General features: G+C 42.2%; 5 protein-coding genes and 6 non-coding genes across 15 annotated transcripts; 9 read left to right on the forward strand and 2 right to left on the reverse strand.

Annotated features, from left to right (window-relative positions):
• The first annotated feature begins 36 nt into the window (after nt 1-36).
• On the forward strand, nt 37-1992 carry LOC129582207 (protein Abitram-like). Its single transcript, XM_055473655.1, has 5 exons — nt 37-522; nt 609-660; nt 796-925; nt 1188-1334; nt 1684-1992. Exons 1-5 carry the CDS (start codon nt 285-287, stop codon nt 1792-1794), a joined length of 678 nt encoding a protein of 225 aa, XP_055329630.1. The 5' UTR covers nt 37-284; the 3' UTR covers nt 1795-1992.
• Nucleotides 1686-6056, reverse strand: LOC129582206 (RISC-loading complex subunit TARBP2-like). Its single transcript, XM_055473654.1, has 6 exons — nt 5868-6056; nt 5369-5757; nt 4697-4897; nt 4046-4277; nt 3266-3521; nt 1686-2204 (listed from the first exon to the last, which is right to left on the reverse strand). Exons 1-6 carry the CDS (start codon nt 5889-5891, stop codon nt 2008-2010), a joined length of 1299 nt encoding a protein of 432 aa, XP_055329629.1. The 5' UTR covers nt 5892-6056; the 3' UTR covers nt 1686-2007.
• A 417-nt stretch (nt 6057-6473) lies between these two features.
• LOC129582517 (5S ribosomal RNA) lies at nt 6474-6592 on the forward strand. Its single transcript, XR_008689638.1, has one exon. It is a non-coding gene; the product is annotated as a 5S ribosomal RNA (ribosomal RNA).
• Nucleotides 6593-6816: 224 nt separating this feature from the next.
• LOC129582262 (uncharacterized) lies at nt 6817-9357 on the forward strand. Of its 4 annotated transcripts, none has more exons than XM_055473748.1 (2): nt 6817-8041; nt 8489-9357. In XM_055473748.1, the coding sequence occupies exons 1-2, from the start codon at nt 7124-7126 to the stop codon at nt 8489-8491; spliced, it is 921 nt and encodes a 306-aa protein (XP_055329723.1). In that variant the 5' UTR covers nt 6817-7123; the 3' UTR covers nt 8492-9357. The 4 variants fall into 4 exon arrangements, with proteins under 4 accessions (XP_055329723.1, XP_055329722.1, XP_055329721.1 ...); XM_055473747.1 differs by having other exon boundaries at nt 8526-9357; XM_055473746.1 differs by having other exon boundaries at nt 6817-8037.
• A 69-nt stretch (nt 9358-9426) lies between these two features.
• LOC129582518 (5S ribosomal RNA) lies at nt 9427-9545 on the forward strand. Its single transcript, XR_008689639.1, has one exon. It is a non-coding gene; the product is annotated as a 5S ribosomal RNA (ribosomal RNA).
• A 166-nt stretch (nt 9546-9711) lies between these two features.
• Nucleotides 9712-9830, forward strand: LOC129582525 (5S ribosomal RNA). The gene has a single exon (XR_008689646.1). It is a non-coding gene; the product is annotated as a 5S ribosomal RNA (ribosomal RNA).
• Nucleotides 9831-9996: 166 nt separating this feature from the next.
• On the forward strand, nt 9997-10115 carry LOC129582519 (5S ribosomal RNA). Its single transcript, XR_008689640.1, has one exon. It is a non-coding gene; the product is annotated as a 5S ribosomal RNA (ribosomal RNA).
• A 411-nt stretch (nt 10116-10526) lies between these two features.
• On the forward strand, nt 10527-10645 carry LOC129582520 (5S ribosomal RNA). The gene has a single exon (XR_008689641.1). It is a non-coding gene; the product is annotated as a 5S ribosomal RNA (ribosomal RNA).
• Nucleotides 10646-10811: 166 nt separating this feature from the next.
• On the forward strand, nt 10812-10930 carry LOC129582521 (5S ribosomal RNA). Its single transcript, XR_008689642.1, has one exon. It is a non-coding gene; the product is annotated as a 5S ribosomal RNA (ribosomal RNA).
• Nucleotides 10931-11345: 415 nt separating this feature from the next.
• On the forward strand, nt 11346-15891 carry LOC129582260 (cuticle collagen rol-6-like). The gene is made up of 5 exons (XM_055473743.1): nt 11346-11594; nt 13926-14075; nt 14219-14389; nt 14621-14849; nt 14906-15891. Exons 1-5 carry the CDS (start codon nt 11472-11474, stop codon nt 15679-15681), a joined length of 1449 nt encoding a protein of 482 aa, XP_055329718.1. The 5' UTR covers nt 11346-11471; the 3' UTR covers nt 15682-15891.
• A 265-nt stretch (nt 15892-16156) lies between these two features.
• LOC129582290 (uncharacterized) lies at nt 16157-18079 on the reverse strand. 2 transcript variants are annotated; one of them, XM_055473784.1, is made up of 3 exons: nt 16956-18079; nt 16738-16818; nt 16157-16342 (listed from the first exon to the last, which is right to left on the reverse strand). In XM_055473784.1, the coding sequence occupies exon 1, from the start codon at nt 17744-17746 to the stop codon at nt 17180-17182; it is 567 nt and encodes a 188-aa protein (XP_055329759.1). In that variant the 5' UTR covers nt 17747-18079; the 3' UTR covers nt 16157-16342; nt 16738-16818; nt 16956-17179. The 2 variants fall into 2 exon arrangements, with proteins under 2 accessions (XP_055329759.1, XP_055329758.1); XM_055473783.1 differs by having other exon boundaries at nt 16738-18079.
• Between the last annotated feature and the right edge of the window lie 82 nt (nt 18080-18161).

Raw genomic sequence — 18161 nt, forward strand, 5'->3', positions numbered from 1 at the left:
CTGTTTTGCAGCTGCAAACAGCAAAGGCTGCAAAGCAGCAAACAAAAAACTTGGAAGATCTTTTTCGAACTCCTCATTCCGTAAATCACTTTTTATCTTTCATATTCCGATATTTTTAGAATTGTAGCTTATTTTTCTGAGTCGTAGCACGTGTTTATAACGTTTGCATCAACCACGGTATTATCGCCAGCGATTTGCAGTGAAGAGGGGGGTACCAGGTATCTGGTTGTAATTTATCGCGCGACGAACTTCCTTCGCGTGCCTCGCGTTAAGCACACACGATCATGGCGGTAGACGACGCGGACGTGAAGCCCCCTGTCAGCCTTCTCCCGCCGACGGAGTCTTCCGCGCTGGATGACGAGTCCCCCGCCCCGAAACGCCGTCCTCCCGAGTTGTCGTCCAACCTCCCGGACCTTGTGACGAACCTCCCAGACGTGAACGGGAGTATCTCCTCTACTTCTGCCCCTCTTCCCGACATGCCCAAGTACATTCTCAACAACTACACTCGACTGTACCAAATGGGTAGGGACGGTTTATCCAGTATCCATAAATCGATTGATTGCACGATCGAGTTGGATGAGACTGGGAGTTCTTGATGTGATTTGCAGATCAGCGTCCCGACTGCTCGGAGGATCTCTGCGTGCTGGTGCATACGAACAAGTCAGTCGAATAATTTTTTTCATTTATTTATCTTTTTCTTATTTCTTCATTATTTATTTGCTATTTATTTTGTATTTTTATTTATTTTCGATATTTTGTTGCGATTTATTCATGTTATTTAATATTATTATTCAGGTTGTGTGTTATTGTGCTGGCGCCGTCGCATCCCGTGGTGGCCTTGAAAAAAGAGTGCCTTAGCGTCAGTTTCACCGACTGTGATGGTTCGGATCGGACGCAGAGCCACGGACAAGGCGCGCGGAAAAAGGTACACATTAGCGGAATTTACACAATATTTTCGATATTTTACTCACTTTCTTGTTGTTTGCCGATTTTCTTTCAATTTTTTCGTTATTTTCAGCCTTAAAATATTAATTCCGATATTTTCTTTTTATTCTTTTTGGTCAAGAATTTTCGGCAGCCGTCTTCGCGGATACCTTGATGTAGATATCGTTTAAATAAATGTGTGTAAATACATTTTTCACTGCTGTTAGATTTATTTTTTTCTGTGAAGTTAATGTTTCTCGTAGGGTGCCCAGTTTATTGAGCACGGCTCGGTAATCTGCCGCGTCGAGTGTGCCGACCGCAGCAGCTACGTGGTCAGCAGCGGGATCCGCGGTAAACTCCTCGAAGTCAACACCAATCTCTCCGCCCGACCGTCTCTCCTTTCCTCAAAGGTACACATTTACATTTGCCGCAGCATCGAACTGTCTGCTGAATTTTTACAAATTATTGTTGAATTATTTTCTGAATTTTTATTAATTATTGTTGAATTATCTGCTGAATTTTCAGTAATTATTAGCAGATAATTAATTACGTATTTGCTGAATTTTTATTAATTATTGTTGAATTATCTGTAGAATTTCTAGTAATTATTGTTAAATTATTGGCGGAAATTATATTAATTATTTTTGAATAATCCGCTGAATTTTCTGTCATTATTGTCGAATTTTTATTTTGTTATTGCTGAATTATTCACTGAATATTTATTTGATAATTATGGCTGAATTTTATTAATTATTGCAGCCTTTTTCCACGGGCTACCTGGCCATCATCATGCCGAACGCCATGGAGATGGACATTATCCGTGCGTCCCTCCACGACGAAGACATGTTCCGTCAACTGCGCAAAATTTAATAATTATACGAGTATTCATTCTGTCTTCCCAATTTTGACCAATGTACCAACGCGCTTCTCTAAGTAGAAAAATCTGCCTTTTAAAGTAATTCAAACTGTACAAAAACCCCGAGAAAATTGACAAAACTTCCATGCATCACTCAAAAAAAAGCAAAAAATGTCGTGAAGAACTGTGATGAATAAAGATAAATAAAAACGTTGAAGAGGTGAATTTCAGGGAGATTTCTCCAGGGTGAGGGTTTGCGCGGCCGCCGTGTACAGGTAGCACAGCGCGTCGATGGCGGCGGCGCGGCGGGACGCGGATTTCGTGGCGCCCGTGCCGAAACAGACGACCTGTCGCGGCAATGTCAGGGTGATCAGGCTGGCCGCCGCCACCGGTTGCGGAAACGTCGGTAGCGAGATTTTCTCATCTGGAAAACCCACGAAAAACCATTTTAATAATTATCCCAAATTTCTGCAATTATTTTACGCAAATATTCGTATTCTAGACGATATTACTATATTTTTTATTAAACATTTTCACTTTAACCCACAAATAATTTTCATTGTTTTGTTGTAAAATGTTGTTGTTTAATTTCTTTACATTTTATTCGCGGCAATTTTTATTATTTCTTTTAGTTTTGCCGTACATATTTGCAATTTTTCCATTTATAATGTTTTGTATCATTTTATTTTAAATATACTGTACGTAAATATTAGCGCAAATATGCTTAATGCTAACAAGTAATTATTCAGTTCGTTAATTAATTTTTTAAACGAATTTTTTTACCGAGAACATTAAATTTTAATACAATTTTATTAGTGATTTTATTTCACATTTTTTCGTAATGCTAATACATGGACGTAAATTGCCGCGGCAGTGTCAACGTGATTAAAATGGCCGCCGCCACCGGGTGCGGCAACGTCGGTAGCGAGATTTTCTCATCTGCAAAACACACGAAAAACCATTTTAATAATTATCCCAAATTTCTGCAATTATTTTACGCACACGATATTATTATATTTTTTTATTTAATATTTTCACTTTAACCAGTGAATGATTTTCAACGTTTTGTTTTAAGTTGTTGTTTAATTTCTTCACATTTTATTCGCGGCAATTTTTTTATTATTTCTCTCATTTGTGCCGTATTTGCAATTTTTCAATTTATAATTTTTTGTATCTTTTTATTTTTAAACGTACTGTACGTAAATATTAGCGCAAATATGCTGAGTGCTAACAAGTAATTATTCAGTACGTTAGTCAATTTTTTAAACGAATTGTTTCCCCGAGAATATCAAATTTTAATACAATTTTATTAGTGTTGATTGTATTGTACGTTTTTTCGTAATGCTAATACACGTAGGTAAATTGTAGTACAGTGCCACAGTACGATACAAATGCGCGCGAAATGCTGGCAATAATTACCATGTTCGTTAAGCAATTATTTTACCGACTTTAATCGATTTTTAAATGATTATTTGTCTGACTGACCCTTGACGCGGGTGAAGTCGAAGAGATCGTCGAAGAGAATGTCGAAGTGGAGCTGCGTGGCCAGCTCGCGGATGACGTCCAGCGGGTCGGGATGGTTTAGGACCTCGTTGAGGGACAGACTGCGCAGCGCCGCCAGCGAATCGCACGTCTGGTTGGCCATCAGATCCTTGTACAGCGTCTGCATGGGCGGGGCGCGCTGCGGGATGGGCTGGCGGTGGCGGTTGTTGCGGTTGCTGTAGGCGCGCGCCGCATACGCCTACATCAACACAATAATCATGATCAGCGTCAATAAATCAATAAACAACAAATAATTCTTTTTATAAACAACAATTTTTCATCAAAGATTTTTTACAACATATTTTTCTTTTAAAAAGCTCAGGATCAATTAAAGATTTAACGGAAACAACTGGAAGAAACGGGATAAAATAAAGAAAATTATAAATAATAAAAATGAGTGAGAAATTCTTGATTTTATGTTAATGATTTAATCGAGTAGAAGCGGAAATTTTGCGAAAAATATTGTACCGGAAATAATTATTGCAAAAAGTTATTTCTATTCAGATGGAGTTTACTACAATTAATGGTCCAATAAAAATTAAAAAACAACCGACAAAAAATAATAAAAAATGTGTGAGAATTGAGAAATCAGTGATGTTCTATTAAACAATTAATCGGGTAACAGCCGGAATTTTTCGAAACACAATCGCGCAGGAAATAATTCTTTTTTTAAAAAAACTTATTTTCAGTTCAAATCAGATTTTCCAAAAAACCAGCGCCCACCTCGGCGCGTTTCTGCCAGAGCTCGAGGACGTCGGGCGCGGTGCGGAGGATCTCGTACATGTTGGCGGCGGCCATGCGCTTGGCCTCCTTCTTGGACTTGCCCCGTCCCAGCGCCTTGTAGCTCCACACGTAGCAGCAGATGCTGAAGGTGGCGTCGTGCGCCGCGCCTTCCCGCTCGTGCAGCTCGAACTGCGGCGGCGGCCAGCGGATACTCAGCGTCAGCTCCTGCAAACTACACCCCCCACCCCATTTGATTCCAATAGTTTTCGGTATTAATTATCTGTCACCAGAATCCAGAATTAAATCGGCGAAAATAAAGGCATTATCTGCTAATTATTATCCTATTTTTTAAATTATTATTTATTAATTGAATTAAATCGGCAAAAATAAACGTATTATTAATTTTGTTAATTATTATCCTATTTTGTAAAATTATTATTTATTTAATTATTTGTGACCAGAATTAAATCGGCAAAAATAAAGACATTATTCGATAATTATTATCGTATTTTTTAAAATTAATATTTGTCAATTACTTGTGACCAAAATGAAATCGGCCAAAAATAAAGGCATTATTGTTAATTATTATCCTATTTTTTAAAAATTATTATGTAGTAAATAATGCTGTTTATTGCGTGGAAGTCAACGTACCTGCCGACGGGATTTTCCTTGCGGCAGTGCGGCACCGGATACTGCTGGCCGGGCTGCGCCGGAAATCGTCGGGCGCCGGGCGCGGATCCGGGGGGCGGGGCGCTCGGCGAAGCGACCTCCGGCGCGGCCGCAACGGGCTCGGTCGCCGCCGGCGCCGCGGCCGTGTGCACCGTCACCGTCGCCGTCGAACCATCCACAACGCTGCACAAACAGACGCCACAAACCAATAAATATAAAAAAAAACTGCCCAACTATTTATCATTGATAATTATAAAAGAATAATTATTACGTTCGAATTCTAATCCACAGCGAATAAGTAACCCACTTAATAATTTAATTATCATTATTCATTCCCCATTACCCGAATAAAATCATTCGAATAAATTAAAAATCATTTATTTCGGACTTTACAAGGGAATAATTTTTTTTCTTAAAAATTCTTAAATATCTAATTCGAAAAAATTTATTTAACGTTTACTAAATCATTTTTTCTATTTTATACTGATATTTTTACACTACGTATGTATGTACTTACAATTACAAAACGTCCATAAGAAAATAACGGAAAAAATAAATAGCAAAAAAAGCGAATACAATCGCACCACAGCCAGCACAAATTCGATAAGGATGGTCTAAAAATAAATATCAAAATTCATTAAATAAATTATTCACCTGCTGGTGTCCACCAGGGGAAACTTGGCCGCCAGCTGGATATTATGCACCCCGCGCCCCACCTCCTCCACTTTCTCCTCGACCAACGTCTCCCCCTCCCCTTCCATCGCATCCACCTCCGCGGGCGGGAGCCGATTGAGCTTGATGAGGAGATTCTTGGCGGCCAGCTGGCGCGCCTCCTGTTTGCGCCGTCCGCGGCCCTGCGCCTCCGTCCCGTCGACGTGCACCTTGTAGACGAAGGTGGGCTCGTGCGACATACCCTCCATGCTGACCAGCTGGTAGACGGGGGTCAGTTTGCGCTCCTGACTCAGCACGTCGTGCAGGATCGTCACGTAGGATTTCGGGCATTTCGACGGGGAGCCGCCCAGGCTGGGTTCCAGAGGGGTGCCCTGCGAAGGAAAAAATTGAGTTCATGTTAAAATGAATGTTTCGCATGGATGGGGAAGGTTGTAGGCGGGAATGGATGGAATAAGAGTGCGTTGGGGAAACATGAACGAACCTGTCGACTCTGCTCAGTATCCATGACTGATTCGCTGTATTTCTCGATATCCAGTTCTTCTCTGCCAAATAAACAATCAATTCATCCCCTAAACAATCAGGGAGATGAACGTAAACAAATTTATTGTGAATCAATGAAAATGATCCTCGAAATGACGAAATCAAAAGTGAAAAAACGGAAAAGTTGAAAGTCAAAAAAACGACGAAAAGACGAAAACATATCGAGGCGAGAAAATCGAGGCACTGACTCTAAACTGCTCAGCACACGTAAGCGTCATTCCATGGCGGTTGCTTTAAAACTTTTAACAAGACAGCTTTTTGGTCTGTTAGCTACTTAATTGTTTTTCGCTTTATTCATGTTTCGTTAATTATTCACTGCAAACGTATTCAATTAAATGGCTTTCGAGTTTTAATTGTGCCGGATTGATTCAGCATCACAACCATTGCTTTTTAACTAGACGGCTTATTTGTCTGTTAGCAAGCTGTACTTAATTTATTTATTTTATTAATTATTAACGCAAATGTATTATTTAATTAAAATGGCTTTTTAATAATTGTGCCGGGTTGATTCGGCACCACACCCGGCGCTATAAATATCTAAGCATTCGTCTACGACCATACCACGTAGAAAACTCCCGATCCCGTTCGATCTCGGAAGATAACCTACGTCGGGCCCGGTTAGTACTTGGATGGGTGACCGCTTGGGAACACCGGGTGTTGTAGACTTTTTTGCCTTTTAACTAGACGGCTTTTTGGCTAACTGTACAGTACTTAATTTTTTTATATTTTGTTTGTTAATAACGCTAATGTATTAATATTTAAATGGCTTGAGGATTGGATGGCCTCCGACCGCAGCACATTAAGGACATGCTGAGTTGTAAAGATGCTGTCGAATCTCCGCTATGTATTGCGCTGTGCAAGTTGATAAATTTTCTTGTTGCTGGCAAGTTACCGGAGGAGTTGAGACCTGTTCTGTTCGGCGCTAACCTGATTGCTCTGTCGAAGAAAGATGGTGGTGTTCGTCCGATTGCTGTGGGAAATGTAATACGAAGACTTGCAGCCAAGATTGTCACGAAGCGTTGTGGGAAAAAAGCGAATGAACTATTCACTCCCACACAAGTTGGATGTGGTACACGCGGCGGAGCAGAAGCAGCTGTACATGCAGTCCGAAGTTTCATTCAAGAGGAGCACGACGGCCTACGAGTTTTGTTTAAAATAGACTACAGAAATGCTTTTAACACTGTCCGTCGTGACATTATGTTACAGTGTGTCCTACAACACTTCCCGGAATACTATCCGTTCGTTTTGAGTGCATATGGAGCGCCGTCTGTCCTCTCGTGCAGCGGCAGTGATGAGGATTTGTCATCCGCCACGGGGATCCAGCAGGGCGATCCGATGGGACCACTGCTTTACTGCCTCGTCTCTCTTCTATTCTGTATAAATCTGTGTTCAAGGTTGAAGGTGTTTTTCTTGGACGACGGTGCCCTGGGAGGTACGGTGGAAGAAGTTGCCGAAGATTTGGTATCAATCATCACCGCCAGCAGCGCCGCTGGACTACAACTGAACCCCGCGAAGTGCGAAATGTTGCTCATTGGTGGAAGTGTTGAAGAACGCGAGGTGGCCAAGAACAGGCTGCACTCAATTGCTCCCGGTGCGATTGTTTTGCAGCCTGAAACGGTAACGTTTCTTGGTGCACCATTAACTGACGAGGCGATAACTCACTCACTGCAACAGAAAATTGCTTCGCTAAAAATTTTTGCAGATCGTTTGCGATTACTGAGCGCACATCATGGATTTTATCTTTTGCGGAACTGTCTGTCCATCCCGAAGCTCATGTACACGCTACGGTGTAGCCCCTGTTGGAAGGTACCTGAACTGTTGGACGAGTTCGATGGTCACGTTAAAGAAGTCCTGGAAGAAATAACCAACACCGAACTGGACGGACAAGTTTATACGCAGGCTACACTCCCTGTTGCCAAAGGGGGTTTGGGTGTGCGACGAGCGAAAGCGTTGGCTCCTTCAGCCTTTTTGGCTTCCATGTTTTCGACCCGTCAGCTAACATCACGGATCTACAATGGCGATACGGAGAAGTTAGTCAATGCTGCATGTGAATGCTGGAAGCGAGAGTCCGCCTGTGAAGAGTTACCCCTGGATTTGGCACGCGTTCACCAGTGTGTATGGGATACAGTGATGGGTTACTGAGTTTTTTGGACCCCTTACTTACTTTTACTTTTGCTTACTTTTGACTTACTTTACTGTTACTTTTTCGCTGCCGCAAACGCTACTTTTACTTACTGTTTACTAATTCGCCTTAAAGATTACTTACTCAGTAAGCCAAGTACTAATAGCTATAGCTTATGTGAGGAAGCAAATTTCGCGCGAAGCGCGAAGGTGACGAGCAAATTTATAGTGAAATCGTAAGAAATTCCAATAAAAATCGTATTGTCAGTAGAAATATTGCCAGTCTGAATTTTTCTCTACTTTTTACTTACTTTTACTGTTACTTTAAAAACCTTACTTACTGTTACTGTTACTAGAGGTCCAAAACGTTACTGGTTACTGAATACTTAATATTAGGCTACTGTTTACTGAGTAACTTTCCCTTACTTACTGTCTACTCAGTAACCCATCACTGATGGGATAATGCTGTTATACAAAGGGACGTCACTGAGATATGGAGCAAAGCCGGAGGCAGTAAGCAAGACGAAGCACGGTTGAGAGCTATCAGCACGAAGTATGCCGGGGCTTGGCTTAACGCTCTTCCCGCAAAAGTGTTCGGCAATTTTTTGGACGATCAGACTTTTCGAATTTCCGTTGGCTTGTGGCTTGGCGCTAAAATTGTCGAGTGTCATTCGTGTGCCAGATGTGGAAAAGATGTAGCAGAGAACGGATACCATGGGCTGGCCTGTAAGAAGTGCATTGGTAGAAGGGAACGACATAACGGTATTAACGATATTATCTTGCGAGCGCTATGTAATGCCGGGATTGAATCGTATCCAGAGCCTATTGGCTTTTTGCGCGAAAATGGAAAGCGTCCGGATGGAGCCACGCGCTGGAAGTGGTACCGCGGGCAGCCTTTAGTATGGGACGTGACCTGTAGAGATACGATGGCGGATTCGTATGTCGACGCGACCTCAAAGTGTGCCGGTGCGGCCGCTGAGCTGGCTTCCAAGGAGAAGATTGGGAAATACAAGTCTCTCACTGATCGATGTCATTTTGTCGCCTTTGCATGCGAGACTTTTGGCACTTGGTGTGAGACTGGCATTGTTACCTTAAAGGAGATTGGAAAGAAACTGTATTTGAGAACGGGCGAGAGTCGCTCGACTTGTTTTTTGTTTCAACGTTTAAGTTTGGAGATTATGCGTGGTAATGCTATGAGTGTATTGTGCACAGTCCCTTCTCATGTAAATTGGGACAAATTCTTCATTTGAATATAATTGTTGAGCGAAGCTCGCTTTGTACATATTGAGAAATAAAATCCATATTTTAAATGGCTTTTTAATAATTGTGCCAGGTTGATATTCGGCATCACAACCGGCGCTACAAATATCTGAGCACTCGTCTACGACCATACCACGTAGAAAACTCCCGATCCCGTTCGATCTCGGAAGATAACCTACGTCGGGCCCGGTTAGTACTTGGATGGGTGACCGCTTGGGAACACCGGGTGTTGTAGACTTTTTTGCCTTTTAACTAGACGGCTTTTTGGCTAACTGTACAGTACTTAATTTTTTTATATTTTGTTTGTTAATAACGCTAATGTATTAATATTTAAATGGCTTTTTAATAATTGTGCCAGGTTGATATTCGGCATCACAACCGGCGCTACAAATATCTGAGCACTCGTCTACGACCATACCACGTAGAAAACTCCCCATCCCGTTCGATCTCGGAAGATAACCTACGTCGGGCCCGGTTAGTACTTGGATGGGTGACCGCTTGGGAACACCGGGTGTTGTAGACTTTTTTGCTTTTTAACTAGACGGCTTTTTGGCTAACTGTACAGTACTTAATTTTTTTATATTTTGTTTGTTAATAACGCTAATGTATTAATATTTAAATGGCTTTTTAATAATTGTGCCAGGTTGATATTCGGCATCACAACCGGCGCTACAAATATCTGAGCACTCGTCTACGACCATACCACGTAGAAAACTCCCGATCCCGTTCGATCTCGGAAGATAACCTACGTCGGGCCCGGTTAGTACTTGGATGGGTGACCGCTTGGGAACACCGGGTGTTGTAGACTTTTTTGCCTTTTAACTAGACGGCTTTTTGGCTAACTGTACAGTACTTAATTTTTTTATATTTTGTTTGTTAATAACGCTAATGTATTAATATTTAAATGGCTTTTTAATAATTGTGCCAGGTTGATATTCGGCATCACAACCGGCGCTACAAATATCTGAGCACTCGTCTACGACCATACCACGTAGAAAACTCCCGATCCCGTTCGATCTCGGAAGATGGCCTGAACACCGGGTGTTGTAGACTTTTTTGCCTTTTAACTAGACGGCTTTTTGGCTAACTGTACAGTACTTAATTTTTTTATATTTTGTTTGTTAATAACGCTAATGTATTAATATTTAAATGGCTTTTTAATAATTGTGCCAGGTTGATATTCGGCATCACAACCGGCGCTACAAATATCTGAGCACTCGTCTACGACCATACCACGTAGAAAACTCCCGATCCCGTTCGATCTCGGAAGATAACCTACGTCGGGCCCGGTTAGTACTTGGATGGGTGACCGCTTGGGAACACCGGGTGTTGTAGACTTTTTTGCCTTTTAACTAGACGGCTTTTTGGCTAACTGTACAGTACTTAATTTTTTTATATTTTGTTTGTTAATAACGCTAATGTATTAATATTTAAATGGCTTTTTAATAATTGTGCCAGGTTGATATTCGGCACCACACCCGGCGCTATAAATATCTAAGCATTCGTCTACGACCATACCACGTAGAAAACTCCCGATCCCGTTCGATCTCGGAAGATAACCTACGTCGGGCCCGGTTAGTACTTGGATGGGTGACCGCTTGGGAACACCGGGTGTTGTAGACTTTTTTTTGCATCGTAATGAGAAATGTAATTTTTTTTAAAGTGCTTATATGATTATTTTTATACGTTATGGAACGTATTATGTTATTAGAGTCATTAAAAATTACATTAGTACTGTATAACTAAATTTTTAAACAGAGAGCAGTACCAAATCTTCTGTAGAAACTGCTTTATTGAGACACATTTGGGCGACATACAAAGTGTAATGACAAATTTTTCAGAAATGACAAGAAATGTGCATGTGTCATGCAGCGGAAGCCGCCAGGAACCAACCGGAACTGCTGCGCACTAAGTTGCCGACGCCGGCCGTTTTCGTGGACGCCGTGGAGTATCTGCAACCGGTAAGACGTCCCGCAGCCACTTTACATTTTCTGCTGAAATCAGAAAATTTACAGCGAACTGCATAAAAAAAACTGCAAAATCGCTACACATGATTGATCGGTGTGTCCAGTAGTATGATTACGCTGTTGCAAGATTGTCTGCCTATGAGATCACTAATTACTCAAAAAATTTATAATTTTCTTTGCTCCGATTGAAAATTAAAATGTATCTGTTGTCTTTAACGTTGTTGGTACCGTTTGTGACCTATGTGTGTGGTCAGCTACCTTCCGCACAATTTTCAGCGAAATACCCTCTCGACCGGAAGTTACAGGTCGCCACCGTCGAAGTAAGAAAACGGCCGCATATAAGTGACCTGAAGATTCTCGGGAAGCCGGAAATTAAATTAGTCGCTTATAATTTACTTAATTATGTGTTAATTTACCTAACAACTTACAGATACTAGTTATTCTATTTATTTTCCTTTTTTTAGTCGTTTTTAGTATTAATTAATACTAAAAAGGACTAAAAAAAGGAAAATAAAATAGAATAACTAGTATCTGTAAGTTGTAATATTTTATTGTAATTGTATTGTATCTGTAATCCTATATATTAATAAAATAAGCCTTAGCGAATTCCATTTCTGTCTCCCTTTTTTGAGCGAGCCACTGAACCAAACTTTGATGTCTATATGTCATTCAATAGCCGCGAGTTTGCAGATTTGCAGAAACCAGTCAGTTTTTTGAAACTATGTGAAGTTTCAGAGAAAATCTTAAAAGAACTTAACATACAAAGTCTACGGGAAAAGTGGAGAACCCACCACTGCAAACCCACCCACGCCACCACTATCACGAACAGCATAGGAAAAGCATCCATCTACATACACTTGATGGAACTTTGGTGTCCATTAGTTATCAGAATGCCTTTAGTCCATAAGATTTTTATTAAGAGTTAGTTTTTAAAATATGTAGGCTTTGAAAGTGATATTTCTTAAAGACTGAACATGCAGAATCTCCTGGAAAGTGGGAACGACCCAAATTCAAAAAATAAAGTACTGTAGTTGCCTTTCGCAACGGGTTTATTAGATTTATTATTAAAACTGCTTCCACAGGGCGGTTGGCTTTGGTAATATCGTGCTGATGTGCCAATAAAGTGGAATACCCTTTTTTTCAAATCGCCAATAAACATGATTTTGTGAGAGACTTAAAATCGATTTTGAGAATTTTGGTGTTCGACTGGAAATGATGTGGACTGCTTGAGCAAATCAGCGAGTGCCAGTCCCACCTGGAGTACGGACTAGGATTCGAGTCTAACAACTGCCCGGGATAGAAGGCGGCTCAAGGCCGCAAATCTTTTCCGCCGACTGAAGTGAGGAGCGCGTATTTTAAATGTCCGCAGAGGGAGGGAGTGGAGGTTAAAATTTTTCGAAAGGCTAAGGAACGTAGACAAAAACGGTTTTATGAAAACAAAAACCGCATTTTTAGCATTTAAAAATTTAAAACAAACCGAGGATTTAAAAAGCAAAACTTATCCGCATTGTAATCTATCTTTCCGCCAGCTATAAAGCAATCCGTCAGATCATCTCCCATCAAAGGTCAAAACAAAAAAATTAGGGGAATACCCTAACCGGTGTGCCTGGGTGCGATGCGCTACATTAATGAACCATCTGTGCGGACGTAAGCGTGAAGCGACAATGCGTTTAATGGGTTGGGGATGTTGTTGGCGTTTAATGGGTTGCGTTGGGTTGGGGATGCGACAATCTGCAGCGGGGGTCGCAAGCAATACACTGCGCTTAAGTTGTCGGCGTTAATTAATAATAAAAAATTCACCAAAGAACACAACGAAATTTTGAAGTCTTCATCAGGTTTAAATTGTTTTGTGTGTAAACAGCAGGAGGAAACTAGACACTGAAAGTATTTTCATTCTAAGTGGTCTAAAGGTTAACATCGGTGGTCGTACCGTCGTATCACTGGATTGTTTTGTCGGTCACAACGCAGTGAACGCAGTGACTAAAATTTAACGAGAACGAAGCTCCGAATGGTATTTGAATCAGTAGATGTACGGTAATACGGCTACAAAAATTCCAGTAATTGTGGAGCTTATCTTATTTATAGTTGTTGACAACTAACCGGCACATGCTGCTGATTGATTTGGGAGAAACCAAAAAATTTTGTTTTATAATTGCAAACAAAAAGGGTTTATTCCTGGAAATTTTCGAATTTTTCGGGTCTAATTTAAGGTTAGACCTGAAGTCAGCGGAACGCGACAATGTTTTTCTCAAAACGGTCTTAAACATTTAATTAAGTAGTAAACTGTGATATTTGTACATTCTAACTGCTACTAATCTGTCAGTGAACTATGGCCAAAATAAAGAATAATTTATGACAGTAAGTTATGATAAGAAGTCAACCGAATAGGTATTTGGCAAATACTGTGTCTCTGCCAATGAAACTATATTATTATTATCATTATTATTATACGCTCCGCTCAATAAAACTAAATTTGTAGTCATGGGTTTGTACTTTGTACTTTTCCTAAATTACAATTTATCGCCGATTTATTCCGCGCAGTTTGCGCGGGGTCAACTAGTATTTTCTATACTGATCTATTTTCTGCTTATCATTATCAATTTGTATTTCATTCGATTAATCCAAATTCATCTTGGAAATTTTTTCTGCAGATCCCGTATCTGTTCAATAAAGCGGACAAATCCGGTTTCTTCCCGGAACTGCTGAGACTCCTGGCCGAATACGGAAATCTCAATGTCGATCTGGATAATATCCATTTTTCCACCAATTTCGACGAGGCGAAGGATTATGTGGCCAACAAGGTGACCTTTACTGTCGCCATCCGGCTTGACCGCTTTGCTGATTAGTTAAATACTTAATAAGATTAAATTAAATTCGTCTATTTAAATTGACTAAATAATTGCAAATTAATTTTATAGTATAAGGGTATATTTTCTTGGAACAGGAAGGCGACATTTTGGCCGTCGCCGTGGAGAACGACGGGATCTACAAGAGCAACCTCAACTTCACCTATCCCATTTTCGGCTCGAAGGTTGTCCAGGTGAAGAGCAGCCAGCATTCCGACGTCACCACCGTCTCCGTTCTCAGCACCACGCCCACACAGGACACCATTAAAGTATGGCATTTTAAAAAAAATTTGATAGGAACTGGGCCGGTAGAGAGTACAGTTATCTTTATTTTTAAATTTATTTACTTAACTGATTTAACTAATTTGTTTAAAATGTCGATCTTTTTAGGATAATATCTTAATTTGTTTCAATTTTTTAAAATTGATTTTTGATTTTTTATATATGGTTTTGGTGATTGTTTTTGTATATATGCGGTGCTGACAATTCGTGACCTTTAGGCGCAACCCGGCAACTTCCCCGGTATGAGCTCCAACCTGGGCCCGCCCAGCGGATCCTCCTCCCAACCGGGCTCACTGGACGACGCCCTAAACGCCGTGGAAAACGGGAAAGCCACCTTCCTGGGGCGGACGCCGGTGCTGGACACGGCGGTCCGTTCCCGGACATCCCTGACCCTTTCCGACATGTCCACGCCCCTCGTCGTCTACTCTGGATTCGCCGTCGGAAGCGGTACGCCAACTCCAGTGTTTTTCATAACCTCCAACATAAAAACGTGACCTTTGTAGCGCCCATCGTCCTGGAGCGTCTGAACGCCGCCATTATTAAGGCGCGTCTGAATAACGCCACCCAGAAACTCTTCCTGGCTAAATTCCCGCATTCCACGTTCCTGGAACCACCGTTGGACAAGTTCCCCCAGCTATCGACGGCCATCGCAGCTTTCTCCGGAAGTTCCACGTCGAATCCGGGAACTTCCGGCACCTCCACGCCGCTTCCGGTGACCTCCGGCACCTCGAAACCGACGACCGCGGCTCCCGGGAAACCCACCCCTCCGCACGGCAAACCCAAACCCCCGTCGCCCCACCAACCTTCCAACGCCGGACCGGGACACCCCCGCCCTCCTCCCCCGCCGCACCACGGCCCCGGTGGTCGTTCGGAGGGTCGTGGAGGTCATTCCGGAAGCCGAGAAGAACGTCCCCACGGGGGCGAGCACCACGGCCGCCCGGGAAGCCGGTCTTTCGGACCACCGCCGCCCCCGAAACAGGGCGGTGAGCAATCGGACTTTGGAGGTTATCCCAACGGTCCGGGAGGGGACGGACAGCAAGGGGGTTCGTGGCAGCCGCCGTTCGGGATGCCGTTCGGACCGGGCGGCCCACCAAACGGTCCGGGAGGCCCTCCTCCGCCGCCACCGCCGGGGGGTCCGCAGTTCGGGCCCGGAGGTCCGGGAGGCCCTCCGGAGGGATCGGGCGGGTATTCCGGGCCGCCGCCCAATCACGGCCCGATGTTTGTGCAACCCGGCGGCGGGCAGTATGGTTATGGAGAAATGAATGCCGGACGTGGCTAATTTTTTTGATTTTTCCCACAATTATTAATCACGGCGGTTTATTATTCTCATAGCGATTTATTCTCAGTTTTACCGGATAAGGCCAATTTTCTACATTTAAGCCGTGTATCGGAACATGGAAAATCGCTGTATTACTCGTACATTCTTTACGTCAAGCTCTTATGCACAATCGAAAGTCACGTGATTCCGGAATTAAATTAAAAAATAGGCAATTAATCTAAATTTGAACCGGATTATTTTCGATTCAAAAATTAAATTATATCCGAATTTAAATTTAGAAAATAAAACGAAACCAAATTTAAACCGGATTATTTTGGATCTACAAAATTAAATTTTTAAAAGAATTAAATTTAAAAAAAAACACTAAAAATTTAAACCGGGGCAATTCTGGATTTAAAAACTATATCACAATGGAATTACCTTTGTAAAACATAAATCAAATTATTTTTATTATTAGATATTCTTGTATCCGACAATATCCGTCGAAAACTGCACAGGGCATTGGTAATAATAAAAATAAGTCGACAAAACTACAAAACGCGAGAAAAATCATCAGCATCCGGATGAAAATCCGGGGAAAAAAACCGCAAATGTACTTTACTCCGCTGCATGCCTTCGTTGACGAAAATGTGCCCACATTCCACGGCGGATAACGGTGCTCCTAAAACCATGGGAATAATCACCCAATAAAAAACCAAAAAAAAAATGGAATAAATAAAATGAATCAAAACAATATTAATTATCTATCAAAACTAATCTAACAACGGTTACATAAAAAATTACCGATAAAATTCATTGAAGCAATAAAAATCATTTAAAAAACTGTAAAAATAATTTGCCAAAATTAATCCAGCAACAAATCACAAAATTAATGAACTTCGAAGCATAAAATCCTGATTATAATTAATTAAACTCTAAAATTTAAATATCAATAAAAAGAAATAATATTATAGTGAATTAATATCGCCAAAAATTCAGAAAAAAACTCTACAGCAGCCAAAAAAATCTAGAAAAAGGCAGTAAAGTATATAAAAAATTAAAAACAAATTTCCTCACCGTTCGACCATCCCGTTCAGACAGACAATGTCACAATAATTCACAATATCGCGATTCTTCAGGCATAAGCGCACAGCAGAACTAGAAAGCAGGAACGTCACTATGTTACAGCACTTTATCCTGATTCCTGATCAAACAGGCGAAATTAAATCCAATTTTATTATGATGACTGTTAAAAACTGCTCGGATATTCTAAAAAAAATGAAAAAATTACGCACACTGCCATCAGCAACGAGAAATGGAAGTAAAGAGAGCGAACAATAAAACCACCAATAAAAGCCAAAATTCAGCAATAAATTCGCCAATGAGAGAGCGAATAGGAAAAACACGGATTAAAAAGCCAAAATAAAATTCTGATTAATTTGGGGATGTGAGAAATTCTCCAATCCAGGAAATCTGTACAAGGAAAAATATTCCAGGAAATATTTTCCAAAACATATCCTCAATGTCGCGCGCACGTCCGTTTCCGCGTCTGGAGCTCCGCCCCGCCGCGGCGCCCCTCTGACGACCGCTCCCGCTTCCCCAGACGTCCGCAGCTCCCTTCCCGGCGCGGGGAAAACTTCTCCCCGCAGCGCTTCGGAGATTTCATTGGCGAGAACTTCCCATCGTGGCCCTTACGGGGGCTCCGCAACCCCACCTCACTGGGCCGGCGGAAGGGGTCCACCCCCCGCGAGGAGGAGGGTTCACTGCGGTCGTCCAGACGCAGACCGTCGAGGGTGACCTCCGCGTCCAGGGTGGAGAAGTGCCCCCCGGGGGCGGCGGCCGGGGGGTGCGGTTTAGGGGCCTTGGTGGCCTTGGCGGCCAGCCAGGCGTTCTGGGTGAGGGCGCCGGCCAGGGCGCGGTTGAGGAAGGTGCGGTTGTGCTTGGGGACGGGGTTGCGCTGCCAGGCGGTGGCCCCGAAGGTGGCCGCGCGGTCCGAGGCGCGCTGGGCGTCGCGCAGCAGCTCGGCCACGGCTAGACGGTCCAGGTCCACGTCCACGGTTGGGTCGTCCGTTTCGCAGGCTTCCATGACGTCGGAGCGGGTTTGTAGGTACCCAGATAAAAAAAACAGAAAAACCTGTATCCAGAGAGAAGCAAGCAGTTCGCCAAGATCAACACCAATCGAAGCTCAACAAATCCCAGTAAAATCAGTCATGAACAAGGTGCTTTTTTCGGATAATTTTCCAGTCTACCGTAGCGTTTAAACACAAGGAACAGCAAGGATATTTTCACCGTATATTATGGGGAGAATTAATAAGGCAAAACAAGGAGATTGAAGACGAAAAGTTCGACGAGGGAATTTGTCAAATCGAACGACTCTAATATCGAACTCACGAGACACGAGAAAAATCCAAGAGAAAGGAAGAAAATTAATCACGCACTACGCAGTTTATTTACGTAATCCAGCTGCCAGCAGAAATGGGCATTCCAAAAGACTTGCGTTC

This window comes from Paramacrobiotus metropolitanus, unplaced genomic scaffold, assembly GCF_019649055.1.
Source record: "Paramacrobiotus metropolitanus isolate TYO unplaced genomic scaffold, Prichtersi_v1.0 Parri_scaffold0000007, whole genome shotgun sequence".
Taxonomy (NCBI): Eukaryota; Metazoa; Tardigrada; class Eutardigrada; order Parachela; family Macrobiotidae; genus Paramacrobiotus; species Paramacrobiotus metropolitanus.

What these genes read in the sequence shown, in the direction of transcription:
- LOC129582207 (XM_055473655.1), top strand. Translation starts at nt 285, where the DNA reads ATGGCGGTAGACGACGCGGACGTGAAGCCCCCTGTCAGCCTTCTCCCG. An exon ending in GTGCTGGTGCATACGAACAA is followed by an intron (nt 661 to 795) that starts GTCAGTCGAATA and finishes ATTATTATTCAG; the next exon opens with GTTGTGTGTTATTGTGCTGG. An exon ending in CGTCTCTCCTTTCCTCAAAG is followed by an intron (nt 1,335 to 1,683) that starts GTACACATTTAC and finishes TAATTATTGCAG; the next exon opens with CCTTTTTCCACGGGCTACCT.
- LOC129582206 (XM_055473654.1), bottom strand. Translation starts at nt 5,891, where the DNA reads ATGGATACTGAGCAGAGTCGACAG. An exon ending in ATACTGAGCAGAGTCGACAG is followed by an intron (nt 5,758 to 5,867) that starts GTTCGTTCATGT and finishes TTTCCTTCGCAG; the next exon opens with GGCACCCCTCTGGAACCCAG. An exon ending in TCTGGCAGAAACGCGCCGAG is followed by an intron (nt 3,522 to 4,045) that starts GTGGGCGCTGGT and finishes GTGTTGATGTAG; the next exon opens with GCGTATGCGGCGCGCGCCTA.
- LOC129582262 (XM_055473745.1), top strand. Translation starts at nt 7,124, where the DNA reads ATGTTACAGTGTGTCCTACAACACTTCCCGGAATACTATCCGTTCGTT. An exon ending in GATTTGGCACGCGTTCACCA is followed by an intron (nt 8,038 to 8,525) that starts GTGTGTATGGGA and finishes TGTTATACAAAG; the next exon opens with GGACGTCACTGAGATATGGA.
- LOC129582260 (XM_055473743.1), top strand. Translation starts at nt 11,472, where the DNA reads ATGTATCTGTTGTCTTTAACGTTGTTGGTACCGTTTGTGACCTATGTG. An exon ending in TACAGGTCGCCACCGTCGAA is followed by an intron (nt 11,595 to 13,925) that starts GTAAGAAAACGG and finishes TTTTTTCTGCAG; the next exon opens with ATCCCGTATCTGTTCAATAA. An exon ending in CCACACAGGACACCATTAAA is followed by an intron (nt 14,390 to 14,620) that starts GTATGGCATTTT and finishes CGTGACCTTTAG; the next exon opens with GCGCAACCCGGCAACTTCCC.
- LOC129582290 (XM_055473784.1), bottom strand. Translation starts at nt 17,746, where the DNA reads ATGGAAGCCTGCGAAACGGACGACCCAACCGTGGACGTGGACCTGGAC.